Consider the following 21548-nt stretch of genomic DNA (forward strand, 5'->3'; position numbering starts at 1 on the left):
TAACAGTGACCAGATTTATCCTCCCACCTTAAACCACAAGAAAACCTGACAGCATAGATGAAACAACTGTTTTCAGACACTGGATATTAGGCAGAGCAAGAGTGAGATCCCTGAGAGAAGGAAAAAACCAAGGTGATGCCTACGTTGCCCCCACTTACTGCCTGGAGTCATCGTCCAGGCCACAACACAGGATTCGGGGAGGGAGACAGGAAGACTGAGTTGAGGAGTCAACGACCAGAGCTCAAGAAGTTAGCTAGAATCTGCAAGACACTGTACTAAAGAGGAGGAAGCCCCACAGAGAGGAGGGAGCTGCAGAAAGACAGATATAAAAATCTAAAACTATCTCAATAAAGCCGTTAAAATTTTTTTTCCCTAAGGCATTCAAAAAAAGAGACGAAAACTAGCTAGCTAGAGGACATCTAGCCAATTTCTTCTCCAGTGAAGGAAGCTGAAGACATGAGATGATTTTACAGCTCCCCTCTCCACTCCATGTAGGCGTCTTCATTCACGTGTGCTTTTCACACACAACACCCATCCATGTGGGTGCCTCTTCCCGTCTGTATAGCAGTTCCCATTATAGGCTCCAAGTAACAACCTGTGAAATCCATGGCCATCCTCTAGATGGGTCACACTTCATGAGTATTCTTATGGAACAAAAGAAATGTGCCTCTGTGCTCGTAAGTCTGAGGGAATGCTGCCACCACGGGGGCCACAAGTGTTATCAACCTGGAGCAAAGGTCCTGAAGGGTGGTGGGAATGGAGGGAGGGCTCGCTTCCCTCTGAAGTCATCCAGGACTGAAGAGAAAAGCCTGATGAGGAGGCCAGGGTGAGGGGCAGTGGGGTGTCGTGGCTCTGAAACAGTCTAGGGAACTTCAAGCCAAGGAACACAAAAGTGTCTGTTCCTGGAGCCACACTATGAGAATATGAAACCCCAATGCATTTGAGTGCTGAGTGCAAGGATTTTCCAAGAGATCCTGAGTCCCCAAAAACCCAGTTTGAAAGGTCAGAAAAAGTGCTTACGGTTGAGTTTAAGCAGTTTCCCATCAGTTGCAAGGGAATTTATGTCAGCTGTGCCATAGGAGTTCACAAGGCTGAAGGTAAAAAGCCTTTTGGGGCAGGGTCGGCCTTTGATCTTCTTCTGAGTGGTCTCACCATGGTCACTTCCCAGCTCATCCTCCCCACTGCCCTCTGCTTCTGAGAGCTGCTCTCTGCCCTCTTCCTGATGCTCCATTTCTTCTTCATTCTCTCCTAGCACACAAATGAAAAAGAACGTATACGTAATTTGCTACCATTTCAATGATGAAATTTTTATTTCATATCTAACTGTGGCGCTTCTTTCCAAATTCTGTCCTGGGTACGTGAAACTATATCCACCCTTTACCAGACGCTTGACTTCATATGTGACCCTCCCCCAAACCTGGTAAGCAGGCAAGTGGGCACTGCTGCTCCCCGGTGAGAGAGCACATGCCCAGAGAGGTTCAAGGAATTAGCTAAGGGTACAGAGTGAGTCAGCAGTCCCGCCAGTCTTAAATTTGGGCCCCTCATTGCCTGGTACTTTACTGGACTTCACCCCGCACAGCGTGACTCTCAACTTGATCATGAGGCCCACAGAGAGAAAAGGACCAAAATTAAATACATACTCAACACTCAAGAAGACAGTCTGGTAAGAAACAATTTAAAAGCACAATTTTATATATTATAATGAACACAAATATGAAGTAAAGGTCTTCAGTTCCTCCACAAGAAACGTGCTGTCTCTTCAACGAGCACGTGCTGAGGTCTCTCAAGTCCAGGTGCCTTGCTGGGGCCCGGGGAACACAGCATGCAAGACCCTCTCCTTCCTTTTTTCTCTTTATTCATACAAGATTGCGGAGTTTCAAGAGTTTTTAAGAGGCATTCTAGAGACATATGCTGATAAGTAAATTTTCCAGGTGTTTCCAGAGAACTGGTTAGTGTATGTGGCTACTATGAAAAGATACATGATCATATGCCTCATATTTTTTTGTTGTTGGGCAGCCAAAGGGGAAAGTTAAGGTAACAGATAAGTAATTTCAACAAAGATGGGGACAACTCCAAAAGGTTATGTAGAAGTAACAGGGAAGAGAAGATTTTAAAAAGTTTATATACTCAGGGAAACAGCAATAGAAGTGGAAACTGAGGAAAGGAGGGTGTACATTCTACATGAAAATCCTCTCCTTCAAAGACTGTGTCTTGGAGTACTCACAAGGAAGGACAGGCTGGGCCCAGGACAACGCAGTGCAGTTTCCCGTCAGGCCACGGGAACGGAAACACTAACTCGGAGAACACTAAGTTTTCTAGGAATAAAGCCACCCTGCCAGTCACCTATGCCTCAAAAAGAAGTGTGACAGCCACATGCAGGTCAGGCAGAGCTCCCTGGTCACAGACGAGCTTGTGAGCACTAGGCCACAGGAGGATGGTGAGGGCTCTGGGTTTCCTGCAACAAGCCTATGCTACTGCTTTTCCAGCTGTGGCTTCCTGGGTAGAAATAAAGAAACGCCCAAGAGAACCTGTCTCTGCCTCCTGATTGGCTGCACAGACCATTTGTCTTCCCCGGGGTGGCTGCCGCACCAAGGCGGTGGGTCAGAGCCAAGATAACAGCTCTGCAGACAGAAGCCAGGCTGTGGAGGCAGTCAAGTGCACTCCACAATCAAATCCTGACTTTGCTTCATGACCTCAGGCAAGTCCCTCAGTCCCGCAAGGCTCAGGCTCCCTGAGGTAAAACCTAGCCTACAAAGATTCCACTATGTGCCAAAGTTGGACAGTGGGCTCTGGCAGGGCAGAGCTGTGCAGACAGGTCTGCTCTCTAGGCAGAGCCCCCAGCCCAGCCTCAGAGCCTCCCTATCCCGTGTGTACCACACCTTTGGAAGAAGGGGGAGGTCAGGAGGGGTTTGGTCGGTCACAGCCCCACAGTGTGGCAAGCGCTCACCTTCACAGTTGCCCCTGGAGCCATTGCAGGCTCCCGGCTCCAAGGACGAGCTGCCAGACTCATTAGGCAAAGGCTGTTTTATATAGCGGCTTGAAAGAAAGATAGAATTGTTTGTTAGTTGTAACATTTACCTATTTTTCTCTACTACTCAGCCAGAAGTAGTTCCTAGTTTTTATATTCAGCTATTCACAAGGTAATTTATGTAAATAAAAGGGCCTTAAAAATTATGTGATGGCTCAACACTTCAAGAAATTGAGAAGAACCCAAGAGACAAGATGTCCAACTACCAGGTCACTGAAGACTCTGAGAAAGTCTGTTTCAAATCATCGGTAAGTGTCACAAAGCACCATCATTTAAAAAATTACCTCCCAGTAACATTAATTACAGCTTCAGAATGACAGTAGGGTACTTTAGAAATTACACTCAAATACAAAATGCCATCAAAGCACTAGACTCCCTCATGCAGGTGACTGATGGGGGTAAAGACACGATTCCAGTGACCAGAGGAAGCTTAAGTGCCCAGTGTCATGGTGCTTCAGATGTGCCAGGTGTCCTGTTCCAACAGCACCTGCCCTGGCCCTCCCGGGGGTGGGCACAACTGCATTTCTAACAGAAGCGAATACACAGGGTCCACACAGGCACTCTGCAGGGGGCAGTCACTACGAATACTGGGCCTGGCTTATTTCAGATAGCAAGCAAATCATACTGCTACCACCAACCTGATACGCTCACAAACAGCCTGGTACAATGACTCGCGGGTGAGCCTGTGCTTGGGGACAGAAACCAGCAGTGGCTGCCCATACAGCACCGCCCCGGTGGAAGTGCTCGACGGCCTGGACTTCCTCTCCCTGAAGTACACCGGAAGCGTGACACATTCAGAGCCATCCGGGGAGCTGCTGCAGACCTCATACCTGTGTTAATCACATAAGAGGGCACCTTTAGCAAAAGGTCTCTGTGAGCAAAGAAGATCTGAGCTGCAGCTACATGGTGGCCAGGACTATGGTCACTAGGACAGAGCAGACTTCAGCACAAAAGGTGGATAAACCATTTCCAAGACAATTCTCGAGCCTGGGTCAGGAATCCCCAGAAGGGTCACTGTCAGCACAATGTGACCCTACACAACCTGGGGCCTGGGGCTAATGTGATCCCCCTTCCCCCAACCATGGCCTCAAACTCCGTCGTCCTTCAACTGGGACTCAGCACAGATGGCAGCTGTCATCCGGACCATCACTTCAGACACAAAGGCACACAGGGGAGCCTGGCCACCAGGATCATCTTTTGTCACCTAGCAAGGAGCTTAACTTTTAGAAAGGCATTCTCAGTGCCCTGCCCTCTAAGAAAACCAAATATTGTACAAGGATATATACCTAGAATATAAGGCAAAAGCTCTTTAATTCAAATGAGGAAACAAATTTGTAACTAATTGTTTGCCATCTTTGTTCAAAAACACTGAAGTAAAAAACAATCATATTTAATTTTTTAAAAACCAGAGGTAACCAAAGAAACTGCTAAATACAAATCAATGATTTTGAAAAAAATGTGTCTTACTTAGTGAATACATGGGACTGAGGAGATTTATAGATGTTTTATCCTGGAACAGATGTTACCAAAATTGCTGGCAACCGATTGTAGTCTTTCCCTCTTCCTATAGGGGGAGACACAAACTTACTGATTCAATTTTTGGAAACTATAAACACAAACACACACACAACCCTCCCCAGATGCCTGGTACAGTCCTGCCTGTAATATATCCAGGAGGAGTTCAGAGAAGCACTCACAAAAATGTTCAAAGTGTGCTCTAGGGCGAGGAGCCTGTGGTCGAGCATAAAGATCAAGAATCAAGCCTTTGGGTCAGGCCGGTGCACGTTCCAGGTCCATCAGTGCCACTTTCTGGCTGCTGTGACCAGGCCAAACACCTTAACTTCGAAGCCTGTTTACCCAGTGGATAACGGGATCACCCACCTTACAGTGTAGTGGTAAGAATTAAGTAACTTAGTAGCACAGCGTATCACATGCTTAAAAAGTATTAGACGCCGAAAGTTTCATAAGACAACTATTAATTCAAAAAACAGTCTGCTTTCCTGTTGGTCAGCCCACAAGCCCTTAGAAATCCTTTGATGGTGGTTTGCCAAGCTCCCCACAAGGTGATGCCCCAGTTCTTCTCAGCTCAGATGTGTGTGAACATTAATTTCCAGAACTGAGGGGGGTGATGTTAAGGACTTGGGGTCAGAAGTGGACAGCCCCAGCCCTGCAGCCCAGTGTGAGCCTTGCACCCTCCACTTGTAAACCGGGGGAAGATGCCGGGGAGTGGGGAGGCAGTCTATGCAAGCATGAACATCTTGTGTGCAGTCATGAACTACTCCTTTCAGAGTGACCTAGAAGTCACAGGCCCAACAAAGTAAGGGGAAGGAAATGCCTCTTATGTGTACTGCATTCCTCACCCCACAACAAAAACCAAAACAAAATCCTGAAAGCCTTTCTCAGCAAAGGCAAGTTTCTGAGTGAAAGGGAATGGGGGAGACACGTTGGCTGTCTAGGTGGGAGCTCAGCAAGGCCACATTCCACCTGGCCCCACCTGGGAGAGGGACACACAGACACTGACACCAAGCAGCCTTGAAGCAAGAGGACTTGGGAGGGGCCGAGGGGACAGCTGGAGCTGGAGTGTTCTGTCCCCACCGAGATGAGAAAACCGAGACTCAGAGCTGGCAGATGTTACAGCTGGATAAGGCTGTTTAAATCAACCTTCTCTTGGCATTCTGAGATGGCACCTGCCTGAAGAACCTGTGGCTTGGAGAAAGGACCAAGACCATCCCTGTACTGTGTCCCTTCTCCTGCTTTCCCGTGGGCCCTGAGACAGCTGTGCTCTTCTTAAGAAAAGCATTTCTGACAGCAGGACCACTGCCAGGCCTTCTTAAAAGGCAGCAACTGTTGACAAAAGCCCTGTCCAAGCTGAGGAGACTTATCTGGAATGTCTAGCTGAAGTGCCAGTAGGTACTCATCACTGATGGCTGCTCACAATTCTCTGAACACACCCATCTCTTGCAACCAGGGGTTGGGGCAAATCCACGTGAGCATCAAACGTCAGATCTTCTGCTCTGGAGACACCAACAAGGCAAAGCCTCTAGAAAGTGTCCTTCGGCCCTGCAGCAGAAACCAGAGTACTCACACGAAAATGTCATCCCGAGGCATGATGTGGTTTAAACCCTCATCCATTTGGAAAATTTTGTGAAACCGGTGATTATACACATCTGTGACCACCATCTAAGAATCAACAGTAACAGAAAGATTACAAGATGGTAAGAGTACCCCTACTTAAAACCCAAACAGAAATGAAAAATTGTGCTGCTGGAGCATTGTGATCATTGTGCAACCAGTCCCGATGGAAGCACCCAGGAGGATGGGTCCTCATGAAAGGAGAGGTCTTCACTCTCCCCACCTCCACACAGGGCTAGGCTCAGCAGAAAGGATGAGCAAAGAAAAGCATGAGCAAATGTTTTTAAATAAAGATTTCTATCAAGTCACTCCACACACCTACAGAGTTTGGGATAGGAAAGAACTTCCAGCTTATCACAGAAGAGGTCAGGTAGGAAGGGATGGCAGAGTGAGAGCAGAGCCCCACCCCTGGCCCTCTGACCAAGGCTAGTGTGACCTCAATGGAGGAAAGATAGTGTTCCCAGGGATGGAAGGGATGGTCTCAGCCACAGTGTACACCGTGAGCAAGGGTCTGAAACATCCAGATATAATCATATTTGTGCTCGCTGATAAGAATTATCCCCCAAAAGTGGCTACAAGATTGAAAATTAACTCCAAAGGACTACGAAGTACCCCCCATAGGCTAAGAGACCACCCTGCCTTACGTTTTCTGCAGCAATGCCAGACAGCCTGGAGAGAGCCTCGCACAGGTCGGACACGGCCCCCATCAGCGGCACAGTCACGCGGTACTGCAAAGGAGAGACGGGAGGGGTGACAAGGGTGCTCTGCAAAGGGTGGGAGATGAACCAGGAGGAGACATCTTGGAAGGCAAAGGTGTTCCTCCAGAAACAGTGTGTGATGAGTTCAGGGACCAGAAGAGTGGCCAGCAAAACAAACAGGCAAGTCTTCAGCATCAGCACCTGCCTCTCTGTTCTGGTAGCACCATAGGAGTTGGGCCGTCTCTCTTCCTCCTAAACATTGCTGTATATTATTCTTAACGTTTTGGAGCTGCTCACTACTTCCACTAAAGAAATGTTAAAATTACACAAACTGCCAACCAGTCCTTGTCATCTTTCTTTAGAGATGAAGAAAATAAAGCCAGAAGACTAAGCAGTACAGCCATGCAGGGAGCCATCAGCAGGGCTGGACACCAAGACCAGCAGGTCACTCCTCTCACCTGGCCTTTTGGTCTAGCCAGGCTCTCCCAGATGACTTAGGGGTGAATCTGACCGAGCAAAGTACCCTGATTCTGGTTCCCTAAAATTCAGATTCAAGGACCTCTTAGCAGATCAGCCAGGTTCCTTTAGTCAAAGGAATGCAGTATGGGGATAAAAGTAATAGAGAAGTCCAAAGGACCTTCACAATTTGCTTAAATGACATGGGATTACTCAAAGGTCTGATGGAGGCGAAGGGCACACACACTCAAGGCAAGCGCCAAGGGGTTTAAGAGGCAGCTGACGGAGCTCCCAATGCAACAGACAGATGCAGCCTGACTCTGGGCTGGAGACTACTCACAACAAAGGGCACCATGAGGGTGCTGATTCTCTTTACCTGGGTAGGTCTGCAGTGAGGGTCAGCAGGAACCAGGAAGACCTCCATAACTCGATCTTTCTTCAAGGGCAGTGGGAGAGTCAGATAGCAAAATGGGTCAAAGGTCACAGAAACCTTAGCACATTCTGGGCAAACCAAAGTAGATTTGAAGAGGCCATGGAACGTGTCCACAATCACAGAGTCATTCCTCAACCTATGATTCTCCCAGGCTTCCTTTGCCACCACCTGGAAGAAAGGAGAAGGGATAAATAAGACATTCTCAACACCTATCAGTCCTTAACCCCTGTATCCAGAACAATTCACAGCAAAATCTAGAAAAGACTGTGAGGCAGTCTGCACAGCCAAGAACTTGGTCCAGGCCAGCGAGGGCTAGGGCTCTTAGCAGACCATACTCACACCACAGGCCAGCACCATGCCCAACCCCACACTTAACAAAGTGCTGACATAGGATCTATGGGAAGCATGGAGTCTGTGGGTCCTTGGGGAGACAAATGCACTGAGAGTACTGTGGCACATAGACCTAACAAGGGCAAAGACTGTCTCCTACAAGGTTTCCTTTTTCTTTTTTTTTTTTTTTTTTCAGTTGAAGTATAGCCAGTTTACAATGCTGTGTACATTTCTGGCGCACAACATAATAGTTCTGTCATACGTATACATACATATATTCATTTTCGTATTTTTCATTATAGGGTTTCTGATGATTCAAAAGTGAGGTTTTAATTTATATTACAGTTTAGCTAACTCATGGTTTTTCCTTTATGATGTGAATGTCACTTACAAGTATTCATATCGACCATCCCAATGTAATAGGGTAACTTAAATACTAAATTCCCTTTGCATAGATCTGAAAATCAAGGCAAAAAGTCTAAGTGCCCTAATAATGTTAACAGTTATTTTAATAATCATACATGAATTTTAATGACAGCGGTAATAATCCCAAAGGCCCACATTACAGGCATTTTACAGTTTTCAGAGTGCCCTAGTCTCTGGTCTGTTCACCAATGAAATTATACTAAACAAACTGATTCTAACTTGAAGGAGTCCAGGCAGGAGCACTACGGGTAACTAGAGTTAGCCTATTCCCTGACCTGCAATGCATTTCTCTACCAGACTGCACGTCCACGTCACCAACAACAGTGAGGGGCAACAAGGGCCCTGGCACCAATACTCCAAGACCAGAAGAATGTCCCTGCAACCCTCAACAGGAGGCAGCTTCTTTGGAATACTACTGTTCAAAACCTTCAGTATCATACCGCATCTGGCCGCCCATTGGCATCCTTCAGCTCTAGGTATGGCTTTTTCTTCACTCGGTTCAGATCTTCGTGCAGTCCGTCCAGAAGAAAGGCTAATAGCTCCTGAGAGTCTTGTTGCTGGTAGCCAGAAAACTGAGGGGCAAAACGTCCCACTTGGGTCTACAACAAAAGCAACCACATCAGAAGACATAAGATATAAACAATCAGTGAAGTCAGATGGGAAACTGTCATCAAAGAGACAATAAAGGAGAAAAATGCCACCGGGTCGAGTAAACTGATTAACTCCTCAAGGGCCTAAAGGCCAGTAATTCTCACCAGAGCGAGGGCTGGGATCTAAAATCCTGAAAAACTACAAACCTGGAACCTGGAACCTGGGCCACTACCTTAAGAGAAGAGTGAAGGGTGGCATCCTCAGTAGCCACTCCACCTAAGTACTAGCATGAATCCCTCGCCAACTACTTTCTTTGTTCAGAGTCTCTCTAAGAACTTATGGTACCTGCATCACACAGAGTGTCCTCCTCTACGTAACAGCCCTCCTAGCCCTAAGTAACTGCCTCCCTTACCTTGCTCTACAATAAAGATCCTCAGAGCACAGTGCCCAACTAGCGGCATGAGCATCATCTGAGAACTTGTTAGAAATGCACATTCTCAGGCTCCACCCCAGACCTAAGGAACCAGAAACTCTGGGGATGGGTCCAGCAGTCTGTGTTTTAACAAGACCTTCCAGAGATTCTGATGCATCCGAAAGTTGGAGAACCCTGGCCCTCCACCCATGTTGCCCCATACTGTAGCCACTAACCCCATGTGGCTAATTAGATTTAAATTAATTAAAATTAAATACAATTAAAAACTCAGTTCCTTGTTCACAACAACCACATTTCAAGTGGCTAGTAGCTACTATACCACACAGTGCAGAGAGAGAACTAACCCTAAAGTCTCTGAATACTGTCTGCCAACTGTGTATTTACAGTAGCTTGAGTCCAATGTGTTGTCACCCAGTTCTAGTCCCTTTATGACTTGATATGTGAGTAGTGACTTACACATATTTCCCAAGGATTAATGTGACCATGGGAATGAAAAGAATTCTTTTCCAATTTCAATAAACAATCAAAGATCTTAATTTTTTCACTGAGCTGAGGTGCTATTTCTTTTCCTTCTTTCAATCAGTTGCTTCATGAAGGTTCCTTGAACCACACAATATTTTCAGATTTCAATGTATGGAGGCAAGGTGCATCCCCTTCAGCAGGGAAAAACATTCAGGGCACTGGAAAACTCAAGCTGCTTCAAAGTGCCCGCTGCAGTTCACCCATCTCTCCGTGTTCCCAACTGACGGACCCAAGGTGAGAACTGCCTCTCACAACACCTTCCAAAAATGTCAACCCAATTCCTGACTTAGGGGGCTCAACTCAAAACACAGTGTATAGACAGGTTCTAGGCTCAGAGAAAATGGGAATACCCTCCAGATGATCCTGATGGTCTAATTTCCAGGAAATGGTTTGGCTTAGGATATTGATCATTTAAAGACTGCTACCCGGAATACAACATTCTGAGCAACCAGCTCACAAACGATTTCTGAAGTATCCTTAGGCCAGAGGTGACAGCTAAGTCACCTAAGATAAGTGTATGAACAACAGAAAAGAAGCATCTGATCACGCATGCTTTTAGTCCCAGAGCCCATCTTAATCCCAAAATGCAAGTAAAAGGAATGCTTCATTACAATACTAAAGCATTCTCGCCGAAATGGGAAAAAAGGAGGCACATATATTAACTTACTTTGAACATACGAGGTGCCACGTGAGCATCCCTTCCAGACCACATCTGTTTAATGAGCTCTGCGTAGGCCTCTGCGATTTCCCCTTTCATTCCCAGAGGATTGTCCCTGTTGATTTCGGCCTCATACTCATCTTTGAGAAAGTAGTCAGTCAGTGGTGCAGTGTTGCTCAAGCACTGAAAGAGAACACGATCACAGCTCACATTCTTTGGGGCAAGTATGCAGAGACACAAGATAAACCCAGTTCTAAAGGACCAGGGAGGGTCAGCTCCAACACAAAGTGCTCAGCAGATTCTCTGAAGGGCTCACGACAGTAAGGCACAGCCTCCCAGAGACCCACGCTGGTGGCCACACTGTGGTTAACACCCCAGGGATGCTGTCTTCTAGCTCACACTCACTGCCTAAGAACTATCTTCTGAAACAAGCTCCCTGAGGCAAAAGCTGTGTACACCAAGTGCCTGACACACAGCAATTTTCTATTTAACAGAAGTTAATAGTTTTTAAGATATCATTTTAAGATGATAATTCTTTTACTGAAAGTGCCATTCCACTGTTTCATGAGAAGACAAAACATAAGTAGGCTGAAGGCAAAATGTTTTACTAGAGCCAAAAACCATGTGGGGAAAATCAGGAAAATTTAGACATTAGAGAAAACAATAAATTACATTGTACATATGTATATTAACTTTAACTTTTTAAATTAAAAAATGAAGGTGGGTACTGAATTTCATCCAATGTCCTTTCAACAATTATTGAGATGTTCACATGGTTTTCTCCTTTATCTTGTTACTGTTAAATGTACACCGATTCATCTTCCAGGCATTAAACCAATCTGGTTCTCCTAGCACAAACTCCAACTGGTTATGTGTTACCACTTTTATTTACATCTCATTGATTTTGATTTGCTAAAATTTTATCTACATTACTTGTGTCTATAGTTATGAGATACGATAGTCTAAAATTTTTCTTTTTAAAAATTCCTTGTCAGATTTTGGTATCAGAGTATCTTGTCTTATAAAATGATTTTGGGGACTGAAAGAAAGGCTGCTATGATTGGTATAACTTCTGCCTTAAGTCTTTGAATATATTCAGCAATAAAGCCATCCAGAATAAAGCCAGCCATCTTTAACCACTGAGCAATCAATCATGCTGTGTAATAAGGCCCCAATAAAAATTCTGAACACCAAAGCTTAGATGAATTTTCATGGTTGGCAACACTCAAAGTAAAGCATCCAGACTCCACAGGGAGAGGACAATAGCAGCTCTGCACTGGGAGCCCTCCTGGACTCTGCCCTATTCTCTTCTTACCTTGGCCAATTTTAATCTGAATCCTTTCCCTACAACAAACCATTACTGTGACTATAACAGTTTTAAGTGAGTCCATGAGTCCTTCCGGCAAATTAACAAAACTGAGGGTGGTCCTGGGACCCCAAAACGTGCAGTTGGTGTCAGAAATAAAGGAAGGCAGTCTTAGGGACTGTGCCCTCCTAACTTTGTAGTTGGACACTAACTCTAGCTCATGCCCAGGATAGTCCTGTGAGAGTAGGAGCCCAATACATATGAGATGAATGAATAAATGAAGTGTCCAAGGGAGGATTTTATGAGTTTCTACAGTCAGGTACATGAAGTGAGAGAGAGCTCACTGGTGAAAAGATCATCAAACTAAGCAAGGAATAATTTTGCTTGGTACCAGTTGCTGTGAGTTCTCATCCCAAGAGAGAGCAAGCAGGCAAGTACTCAGTAATTTCTGAGGAGATCATTCCCTAATAGTCAACAAAATTCAAAATATTTTTATTGCAAAACCAAACCTAGAACTGATGAAGAAGACATTTTGGAGCCACAAACACTGATGAGGCCATTCTGTACTACCTAGTGGGAGATGATTTGGCAGGGATCCCTGAAGTACTAATAAAAGGTTGGAAGGGACCCCTGGGAGAAGCTGTGACCTGAGCAGGCCACACCCACCCAAGCCTCAAGTACTGGGAAGACACAATGTTACTGAGACGGCAGCTCTCCCCACTACCTGCAAAGCAGAGTTCATGAAGCAGGTGTTCCCCAGGTTTCCAAGTCCGCAGAGCCCAGGTTGCACGTGAGACGATGGGGACTCCTGACAATTATACGAAGCAGAGAAGCCAGATCCACTGGAAAACACAACCCACATCAGCAATAAAAGCAAGTGCTGCACACATGCCTTCAGGATGCCTCCTGGGGCTCCTCCAGGACCTCTAGAATCCTTGCCTGGTAGTAACTCCATGATACAAGTTCTCTCTACTTCCCTCTCCAGCCCTCCAGCTCCCCATCACCACTCAGTCTTGATTTGACATAATAGATAGTAAGCACATTCGTAAGGGGAGAAATGCTATTTGAATTCTCTGCTCTCAGGCTTTAACAATGCTAATTTTGTATCCCTCCGGAAGGCTACCTGCCAGGTGACTTCAGGGAAGAACACTGTGGTTACCAAGATCAAAGCTTGCACCTGCCACCACCCACCAGGCCAACTCCGTCCTGACTGTGCCTGAGCATGCATGCACTCTCTGACCTCACCTTCCTCTTCCCCCCGTCTGTACTGTGTGGCAGGTGCTCCAGAAATGCTTGAAGAAAGGATTACAGCCATGCAGGGGGGAAACAGGCAGGGCTCGCCCACAGCTGGGAATCATCCCTTCCTAGCTATTCTGCCACACAGCCAAACCACCCCTTCACAGACAAACGCAGTGACCCCATGACCACCAAGTGACTCAGGCTATGGGGAAAATACCAGCTCATAGGAAGCCAAGCCATGTAAGTCAGAACTAGGAGACACATTTTACTGTGGGTATGAAATGGAGCAAGAAACCACATGCAGCAGGTTCCCATGGGGAACCCTAATCCTACTGTGCTCAGTGCAGCAGCAGAGGAGCTGTCCAGCCTGGGAAAAGACTGGGAGGGAAGGGAAGCAAAGTGAAAGGACCTGCTCTTACCCCCTGCTGACACCGGAACTGTGCATCCCAGAGGTGTTAGTGCTATCACCATTTGCAATGGGAGAGGCAGACACTGAGGAATAGGGACTTGCTGATGATTTTGGAGAGGTAGTAAAATTTCTGCTAGGCGCAGTGCTTGATCTGGGAGAGAGAGAGAGGTAGTAAAATTTCTGCTAGGCGCAGTGCTTGATCTGGGAGAGAGAAGCAGAAACAATGCTACTGACTTTCTGCAAAAAGCCATCCCTATCTAACGCCTTAGGTCTCTTCTCAAGAAATAAATGTCCTCTATATTCAGTTATTTAAAATTAAATGCAAAAAGACTATTTTCATGCTACTTGAAGATAAATTTCATTTAAGTGAGAGTCAAGAAATTAACTGGTCTTCCAGTCTCATTTGTCCACATGGTCATATACTGACTCTTTCAGGATGAACCACAAGGTTGATCTTCAGGGTATCTGGGTTTGATTTATAAATCATAAGCTTCCCTGAATTTTAAGAGTTACCAGTGAAAGACAGAAAAATGGTAATAAGGGATGAATTTCTTCAAAAATACGTGACCCAAATTAAACAGCTGGCTATAAGCACACTAGAACAGGAAAATGGCAATTGGGTTGCACTGCGCTACTCAACGGGAGTTGCTTGTGTCCTCCAGTTTACCAGATGTGAGTAACCTCTCTCTTTAAAACTCATGTTTCAACATTTTTTCACAGCATCTTATTTGAGATTTATTCCTAGGTTTCACATTAATTAATTCAAGGGCTAATTGCCCCAAATCTTATATTGATAACAATTTTATCAAATTTTCTCCTAAAATCCATAAATCTACAAAAACATGTAGAAGTGAATCATGCTACACTGTTTCAAATACATACAACAGTGATTTCTCCCTTCTAGATTTGGGTCTACAAGCGGAACGCAGCAGCAAAGGTAAGAAGTGATCCTGAGCCCACACTTCTAGGCAGATGTCAGGACTATCCGGGGCCTAAATGGGTGTCAGGAACCAAGTTCTGCTTCACACTCTGAGGTCATAGCAAGGGAGGGGGAAAGAAGGCTCCCCAGCCTCTCACCTTCCCATAGGGAAATGCACCTTCTCTAATCCTGAGGAGCATTTGCTTCACTGAGCCTCATCTTCATGCTGCAAAGGATCCCAAGAACTCAGGCAGCTCCTTAAGTGAGACCCGCCAGAGCTTCCGCCACACAGGTGACTGAAGCACACATCTGAGGCCTGTCCGTGATGCCAGTATTCCCAGCCTCCTAGGCAGGCAGGAGAGTCACCACCCAAGGCTGGTCTGATGTGGCAGACTCAGTGATCTCAGGTCTGGAGACAGGTACTACAAGACAGTGAAATTCAACTCCTGACATAGAACCTCAAGGCATATAGCTTAACACTCCCCTTTTTTAGTAACTGTTCACTGTTAACTTATTCTACTCCCTAAACTTAAAACGGCAAAAATCCATAGAAGCCACTGCATGTATCCAAGACCTGTCAATTTCTTATACAGACAGCATATCCGGTTGAAATGAAAGAAAACAAACTAAATTTTACTTGGCATTTGTTTAAAATGCTCTAGGAAATACTGCCAGTAGTTTTCAGTGTAAATTCAGTCAAAAAGAAACCCATGATGAGTACACAAGAATATTTTACAAATGCTTGAAAATTTACATAGTACAAAGTTTTATTTTATTTTTTTTCTTTAACTCTACCCCTGACAGACAAACTAAAAGCAAGACCTCTGTGCAAAGTGATCTGTATCTGGGAAATGCTTGGGCACTTGTCACTTGTCATCAGGCAGCTTCACAGCACATCCTAGGGCACCGTAAACTGGGAAGGAGGCACTGGTGGGGAAACCTGACTTATTAGGTAACACTGAGTGAGGCAAGACCTCACTCAATTATGACTGGGTGTCATGCTACAGATATTCTGAAGACAGTGGCTACACCTCCAAATAAGGATCCCTCTGCTCCTAAGAGATATTCTCGTCAAGCCTCTGGTCTCTTGGCACCTTTCTACTGAGGTATTTCCTGCTCCTTGGCATGTCAGGTTATCATCACAGCTAAACAAGCCCTGACCCACAGCTAAGGCTCTATAACATGCCTGCCCTCCTTGCTCCACTGCTCTCTGCTTGCCTCTCAGATGTTCTCCAGGCTGAGCGCTGCTCTGAGAATGAATCCACCCTCTAAGACTGACCTCAGGTATCCAGGGCATCTGGCTTTACCTTTATAATAACAATAAACTCTTAGCCAGAATCCTCATCGTCTTCACAACATCCTAAGCTGTGATCTCCCTACACCAACACTGTTAACGTTCATCTGCGTGCAGTTCACATCTTCGCTTTGGGAACACTGGCCTCTTCCAGCTCTGGACAGAAAGTCTCAAAGGGAACCATGGTACAGAACTCACCACGCCTTATAGACATCAGGTAAGTAAAGTTATAGACAGTATAGAGAGTCAGAGACAGAAAAATGAGGCCAGCTCTATAGAAAACCTTGAAAGCACTAACACAAAGGTTAAAATAATCCACAAGAAAGGAAAAAACTATCTGAAAATGCTCAGAATTTACAAAGGTGGCCCTCACTAGTGACTAAAGGAGTGGAAACAATTTCACTATGCTGTCTTCCTGCCAAGATATATATAAAACTGATTCTGCAGGTGGGTTTAAAAAACAAAACAAAAAAAAAGAAATAAGCCAATCAATGACTTTCTCTGGATGACATATTCACTTGATGTACTTTCCCATTCCCTCAATTTTAACCTCTCTGTCTTCTCTGACAGACAACATGTTACTGAACATGGCTGATTTAAAAAATCTGATTAGAGTTCATGTCTTTTGACTAGTGAGTTTAATCCATCTACAGTTACTCTAACTCAGCTTCCTCATGTTTTCTAATTACTGTACTTTTCCCTTTAAGTATACTTCCCCCAAAAGTCATCTTTTCCCCCCTTCTTTCTAGCCTTTCCATTTGAATTTCCCTTTTTAGGTATGGCAGATCCCTGGTTACCTCCTGCGGTACTGTGATTTATAATAAGAAATATTTTGGTCTTTTGTCTTTGGTTGCTGAAATAGCTCCAAAGTGATAAAGATAAAAGCAGTGTCTTTTGTTATTCATAACAAGCACCTTTCAACCACACCTCAGTTCATGTATATGACTTTTGGAAAGTCCCATAGGATGGGGTGGGGAGGGACTGAGCCCTTAACCTGTGGGCTATCTCCAGATAAACAGAGTCAGAATTGAGTTAAACTGTAGGACACCCAGCTGGTATCAGAGAATTGCCTGGTATGAGGAAAAACTCCCACACATTTGGTGCCAGAAGTACTGGCAGAATAAAGAAAAAGGGTTTTTTTTTCCTTTCACCTCCCAACAGCTCTTCTCCCCTTCCTTAGTTCACAAAGCCCAAATTTTAGCTAGACACCTTGCAACCTGCTAAAAGGCATTTCCCAGCCTCCTCTGAAGCCAGGTGTGGTCACATAATTGGCCAAAGAGATGTAAAGGGAGCTCTTATATGTGATTTCTGGGAAATTTCCTCCTAGCTTCCTGAATGTAGGTATGACTGGGTCAGCTCCAGTGGTCATCCTGGACCCTGAGGTGACCACCTTTTTAGTTTTGGTTTAAAAGTCATCTACTCTATCCACTTCCTCCTCTATGGTTTGTGGTGCCGTGTCATGTGCAAGAAATCTCTGCTTACTCCAAAGTCACCAAGTCCTTGCTTTTCTGGTCAACAGGACACTTTACTAGTTGTATACTCTCCCTCACATCTTCTGGATTTCACTGGGAGCTTTTGGACTTCCCCCAAGAGGCTTTCAAAGAGGAGCACTGTGTGAAAAACCCCCTATGGTCATGTATGCCAGAGAAAAGGTTTATCTTATATTTAGGTAAGTACATTTAGTAGCTTTCAAAATTCCAGTTTTATTTTTAAAGTTACCTTACTTTGATACTGAAAAAGTTATCCCTTAGGTCCATCGTGGATATTGGGAAGTGTGATGTTCATCTGCTTTTTATTCATGGCTTTCTCTTTCAAAAAGATCTGAGGTTTTCTCTACATCTCTGTTGTTAAATTTCAGTCTAACGTATCTCGGCGTGGGCTTTCTTTTTCTGTTGGGTTTAGCATTCTTTACATTTAAGATGTTTCCTCTTTGATAATTTCTGAGAAACTCTTGGTCACTATTTCTTCTAACATTTTCTTCCCCTTACCCATGATTTCTTCTCTTTCCTGAGATTCCTATTATCTGGATACTGACATTTCTACTCCCATCCTCCAAAGCACTCTGCTTCTATTATCTTCCACCTCCTTATCCCCTCATAATACTTCCTAGAAGCCTCCAAACTGATCTTCCAATTTGTTCATTCAGTCTTCAGCTACATCCATTCTGCTACACAACCCACCCCTGAATTCTCTGTTCTCAAGTATGTCTCCTTATTCCTGTTTCACGTACCTCTTTTCCTCTTTGCTTGAGGATATTCATCACACTTATTCCATCCTCTTCAGCAACTTGGAATAAGAATTCTGTTCCAAGTAGTAGAGGCTGTCAACGTGTCATTTTCCTTTTACTCCAACTCTACTTGTCAGCTTCTCATTATGGCTCCTGGTGAGCTGTTCGCCAGGTGAGATCACACTACTCCCCTCACCACACCACCTTCAAAGAGCTCCCTCCCTCACGGGAAGGCAAAGCTAGAATCCAGTGTCTCACAAAGACCACGGGGCCTACCACCTCATCACCTCTTGGCCTCATCCCCTCAACCCTCCTGTCATCCCTCCCAGCACCGGCCACAACAAACTCCTGCTGGTCTTCAACCAGGCCTGCTTCTGCCTCAGGATCTCTCTGGCTGCTGTCACCTCTGCCTCACAAAGCCGTTCTCCTCATCAAGCACCACCCTCACTGCTGATTCCCTCACCTCCTTCCTGACCATGTGCAAATGGCACCTCAGTGGGGCCTCCCTATCATCCTGTTTAAATATGCCCAAAGCCTTAACCCTTGCTGATTTTCTTCTGATTTTTTTCCCAAGGTACTTGTAAACTACTGAACATGTGTGTTTTTCTTATTTATGTGTTTTCTACTCCTTGAGGACAGGGACTTTGCTTTGTTTATTGCTGTATCCTCGACATCTAGACGAGTGTCTGGCACTATTGGGGGAGTGGGGAGGGGAAAGCGCCTTAGGAATTCTGCTCTGAGCTCATTCACCATTGGATACCCTTTACCAGGAGACTCCAACTTTTAACGAATCCCAGTGAGGCACTGCTCTTTAACAAAAGCTGTTTCCCTTACTGGAATCTCTTAGGCCTCAGGGTGTGGAAGGGATGGGGAAAAGCAACAGTAGGAAGAGAAAAAGGTACAACTTTCCCAACAGTCCTCCGTGGCCAGTACGCCCAGGCTCTTCTGCTCCAAGCTGTCAACCCTACCTCACAGACTAGAAGCCAATCACCTTCTGTCTCCCCAGAGGGTTGTCACAGTTTTTATGTTTTTTCTCAGTTCTGTGGCATTTCTGGTCCCAAGAAGGGAGTTAGCTACCGTATTTGCTTCCTATGGCTGCAGACACAAAATGACCACAAACTTACTGGCTTAAACAACACAAACTTATTATCTTACACTTATGGAGGTCAGAAGTCCAAAATGACTCTCATTGAGCTAAATCAAGGCGTGGGCCAAGCTGTGTTCCTTGGTGGCGGCTCTAGGGACTTCTAGAGGCTGCTCACCTTCCCTGGCTCATGGCCAGCTGAGTCTTTCTCACATTTCATCACCCTGACTCTGCTTCTGTCCTTGCATCTGACTCACCTGTCTCCCTCTTCCATTTATAAGGACCCCTGTGATTACACTGGGCCTACCCAGATAATCCAGGATAATCTCCCCATCTCAAGATCCTTAATCACATCTGCAGAGTCCGTTTTGCCATGTGACCTAACATATTCACAGGTTCTAGGGATGAAGATGTGGCCTCTGGGGACGGAGGGCAGAGGGGAATCGTTACTCTGCCTACTGGAGCTATTCTGTCATCTTGTCAGGAACTGGTGAGCAGGGCTTCCTAAACTGAAGTCCATGGCTCGGCTCTGTATAAAACCCGATATTGTTGGCAAAATGTTGCGTAGTCTTGCATGTTTCTCAAGAGAGAACTCAGAGCTTTCATGATTTCAAAGGAGCTGCAAAATGGGCTCTGGCCAAGCCCAACTGAGGGAAGAGAGCAAAGACCAACACTGTCCGCATAACTACTGGAACACTGACAGTTTCCCCATCTTACACCATGAGAAAGTTCTGTCTCCTTCTCAGAACATGCATTAACTCCAGAGCACACATGAACATATCCTGAGACAGGTGCCTGAAGTCCCAGTTTAGCAGCTGAGTGATTCCCCCAGCAAGCGACAAGGGCAACAATAAGGAACAGGTCCCTGGGTAAAGAGTGGGGTGTGATCAAACTACTACCTTTAAGTCATAGAAGAACCCATGTCTAAGCCCTCTTCTTTTCCATAAAAGCCTCTAAGGACAGGTGGAGAAGATCGACCCTTGACAGAAACAGAGCATCCCCTTGGCATTCCCAGATCCTGGCCCCTTCTCTCCCTTCCCTCATTCTCAGCAAGCAGGGAGGCACCGCCTTGTTTCCACACCTGACAGCTTTCCCTGAGATGGCTGCCCAGCATGCTGCTTACCAAAGGCCAGCATGATAGACTCGGGATATAAAATCAAGTATGTTTTTCATCTGATCCAGAAAAATTTTTCTTAGCACAAGTAACTGACTTAGGAGGTGGTGTCGCTCTTACACATGTGTGCCCAGCCACAAGGGAGAAAAAGTTCACTTACTTTGACTGCAGGGTCTGCCTTGGCCATGTGCCATCTTCATTTTGAGGCTCAATTACTAGCACCTGAAAGGGGAAACCATCTGAGGAATGTGCAAACCATCTCACTTCTGACATGCTCAGAACCAAGATACCTGTCCACACACCCTGGGCAGAGTTCCTACCTGACCCTGGTACAACCCAGCATCCTGCACAGTGTTGTCTAGCTTGCTCAACTGCTCGTAGGTGTTGCTCATGTACTTGTTCCACAGCCGGGTCTCACGCTCTGCAGGGATGTTGAACAGCTTTCGCATCTCCTTCTCGATGGTTGCTGGGGAGAGGCAGAAACATCACTCAGGGCTTTCTCCAGATGCAAGGCTAACAACAACCACAGCAAGCTAATGCTTGTCCTCCGTCCTTTTCAGATGGTCCCAGGATGCTTTGGATCAGAAGTTCTGACTGATCTCAGCCCTTTGTGACTCCTAAGGCCAAATGTCTTCCATGGGCATTCTCTTGCACTCATACACCCAAAAACTGTCCCTACATTTCTCATTTTTTGGTGATGTGGGTCCCTTCTTATAGTATAGAAGCAACATGGAAAAGTCAGAAAACTTACCTTTGGATTAAGAGAGATCTGATTTCAAAGACTAGCTCTGCCCCTATGTCACTGAGATTTCTGAATAAGGAGCTTTAACCTCTCGGAATCTGCATTTCTACACCTCTATTACCATATGTTAAATGGGCAGACACCACACCCAGTATATCATACAAGATTCCCAGGCTGAGCTCTCCACAAGAATGCCCTGGGCAGCAGACTCCCAGCTCAGGACTGGTAACCACAACCTGAAATTGTCTGGGTAACAAGTCTGAAGAGGGTGCCCTAACTTCCCTCCCATTAGCCGCAATGCTCTGCACTCTCATGGACACCTGGAACCCCGGCCCAGCTACTCACCAATGGTGTCTGCCTTGCTGAAATGGCAACTCAGCACATTGGTGGGATCACTATTCTCACAAAGCTTCAACTCCAGCAAATACACCTCCACCTTGCAGTGCTTGACAAACAGGCCATGCTCCACAACCTGTGAACAAGAGGCATGGGTGAAGGAGCAATGGT

At 45.6% G+C, this 21548-nt stretch overlaps 1 protein-coding gene across 2 annotated transcripts in view; it reads right to left on the reverse strand.

Annotated features, from left to right (window-relative positions):
- The window catches only part of USP4 (ubiquitin specific peptidase 4), a 33830-nt gene that overhangs the window by 5597 nt on the left and 6685 nt on the right, over positions 1-21548 (reverse strand). Inside the window, exons 4-16 of one of the 2 annotated variants that reach the window (XM_006196295.3) lie at positions 21387-21513; positions 20620-20765; positions 20460-20521; positions 13672-13812; positions 12738-12855; positions 10717-10890; positions 8944-9102; positions 7691-7915; positions 6805-6888; positions 6114-6208; positions 3667-3858; positions 2948-3036; positions 1021-1248 (exon numbers count right to left, since the gene is read on the reverse strand). In XM_006196295.3, coding sequence (XP_006196357.1) covers positions 1021-1248; positions 2948-3036; positions 3667-3858; positions 6114-6208; positions 6805-6888; positions 7691-7915; positions 8944-9102; positions 10717-10890; positions 12738-12855; positions 13672-13812; positions 20460-20521; positions 20620-20765; positions 21387-21513 — 1840 coding nt within the window. The remainder of the gene's footprint in view (positions 1-1020; positions 1249-2947; positions 3037-3666; positions 3859-6113; positions 6209-6804; positions 6889-7690; positions 7916-8943; positions 9103-10716; positions 10891-12737; positions 12856-13671; positions 13813-20459; positions 20522-20619; positions 20766-21386; positions 21514-21548) is intronic. The other variant, XM_006196296.4, reaches the window with a different exon arrangement.

The sequence above is a fragment of the Vicugna pacos genome, chromosome 17 (assembly GCF_048564905.1).
Source record: "Vicugna pacos chromosome 17, VicPac4, whole genome shotgun sequence".
NCBI classification, from domain to species: Eukaryota; Metazoa; Chordata; class Mammalia; order Artiodactyla; family Camelidae; genus Vicugna; species Vicugna pacos.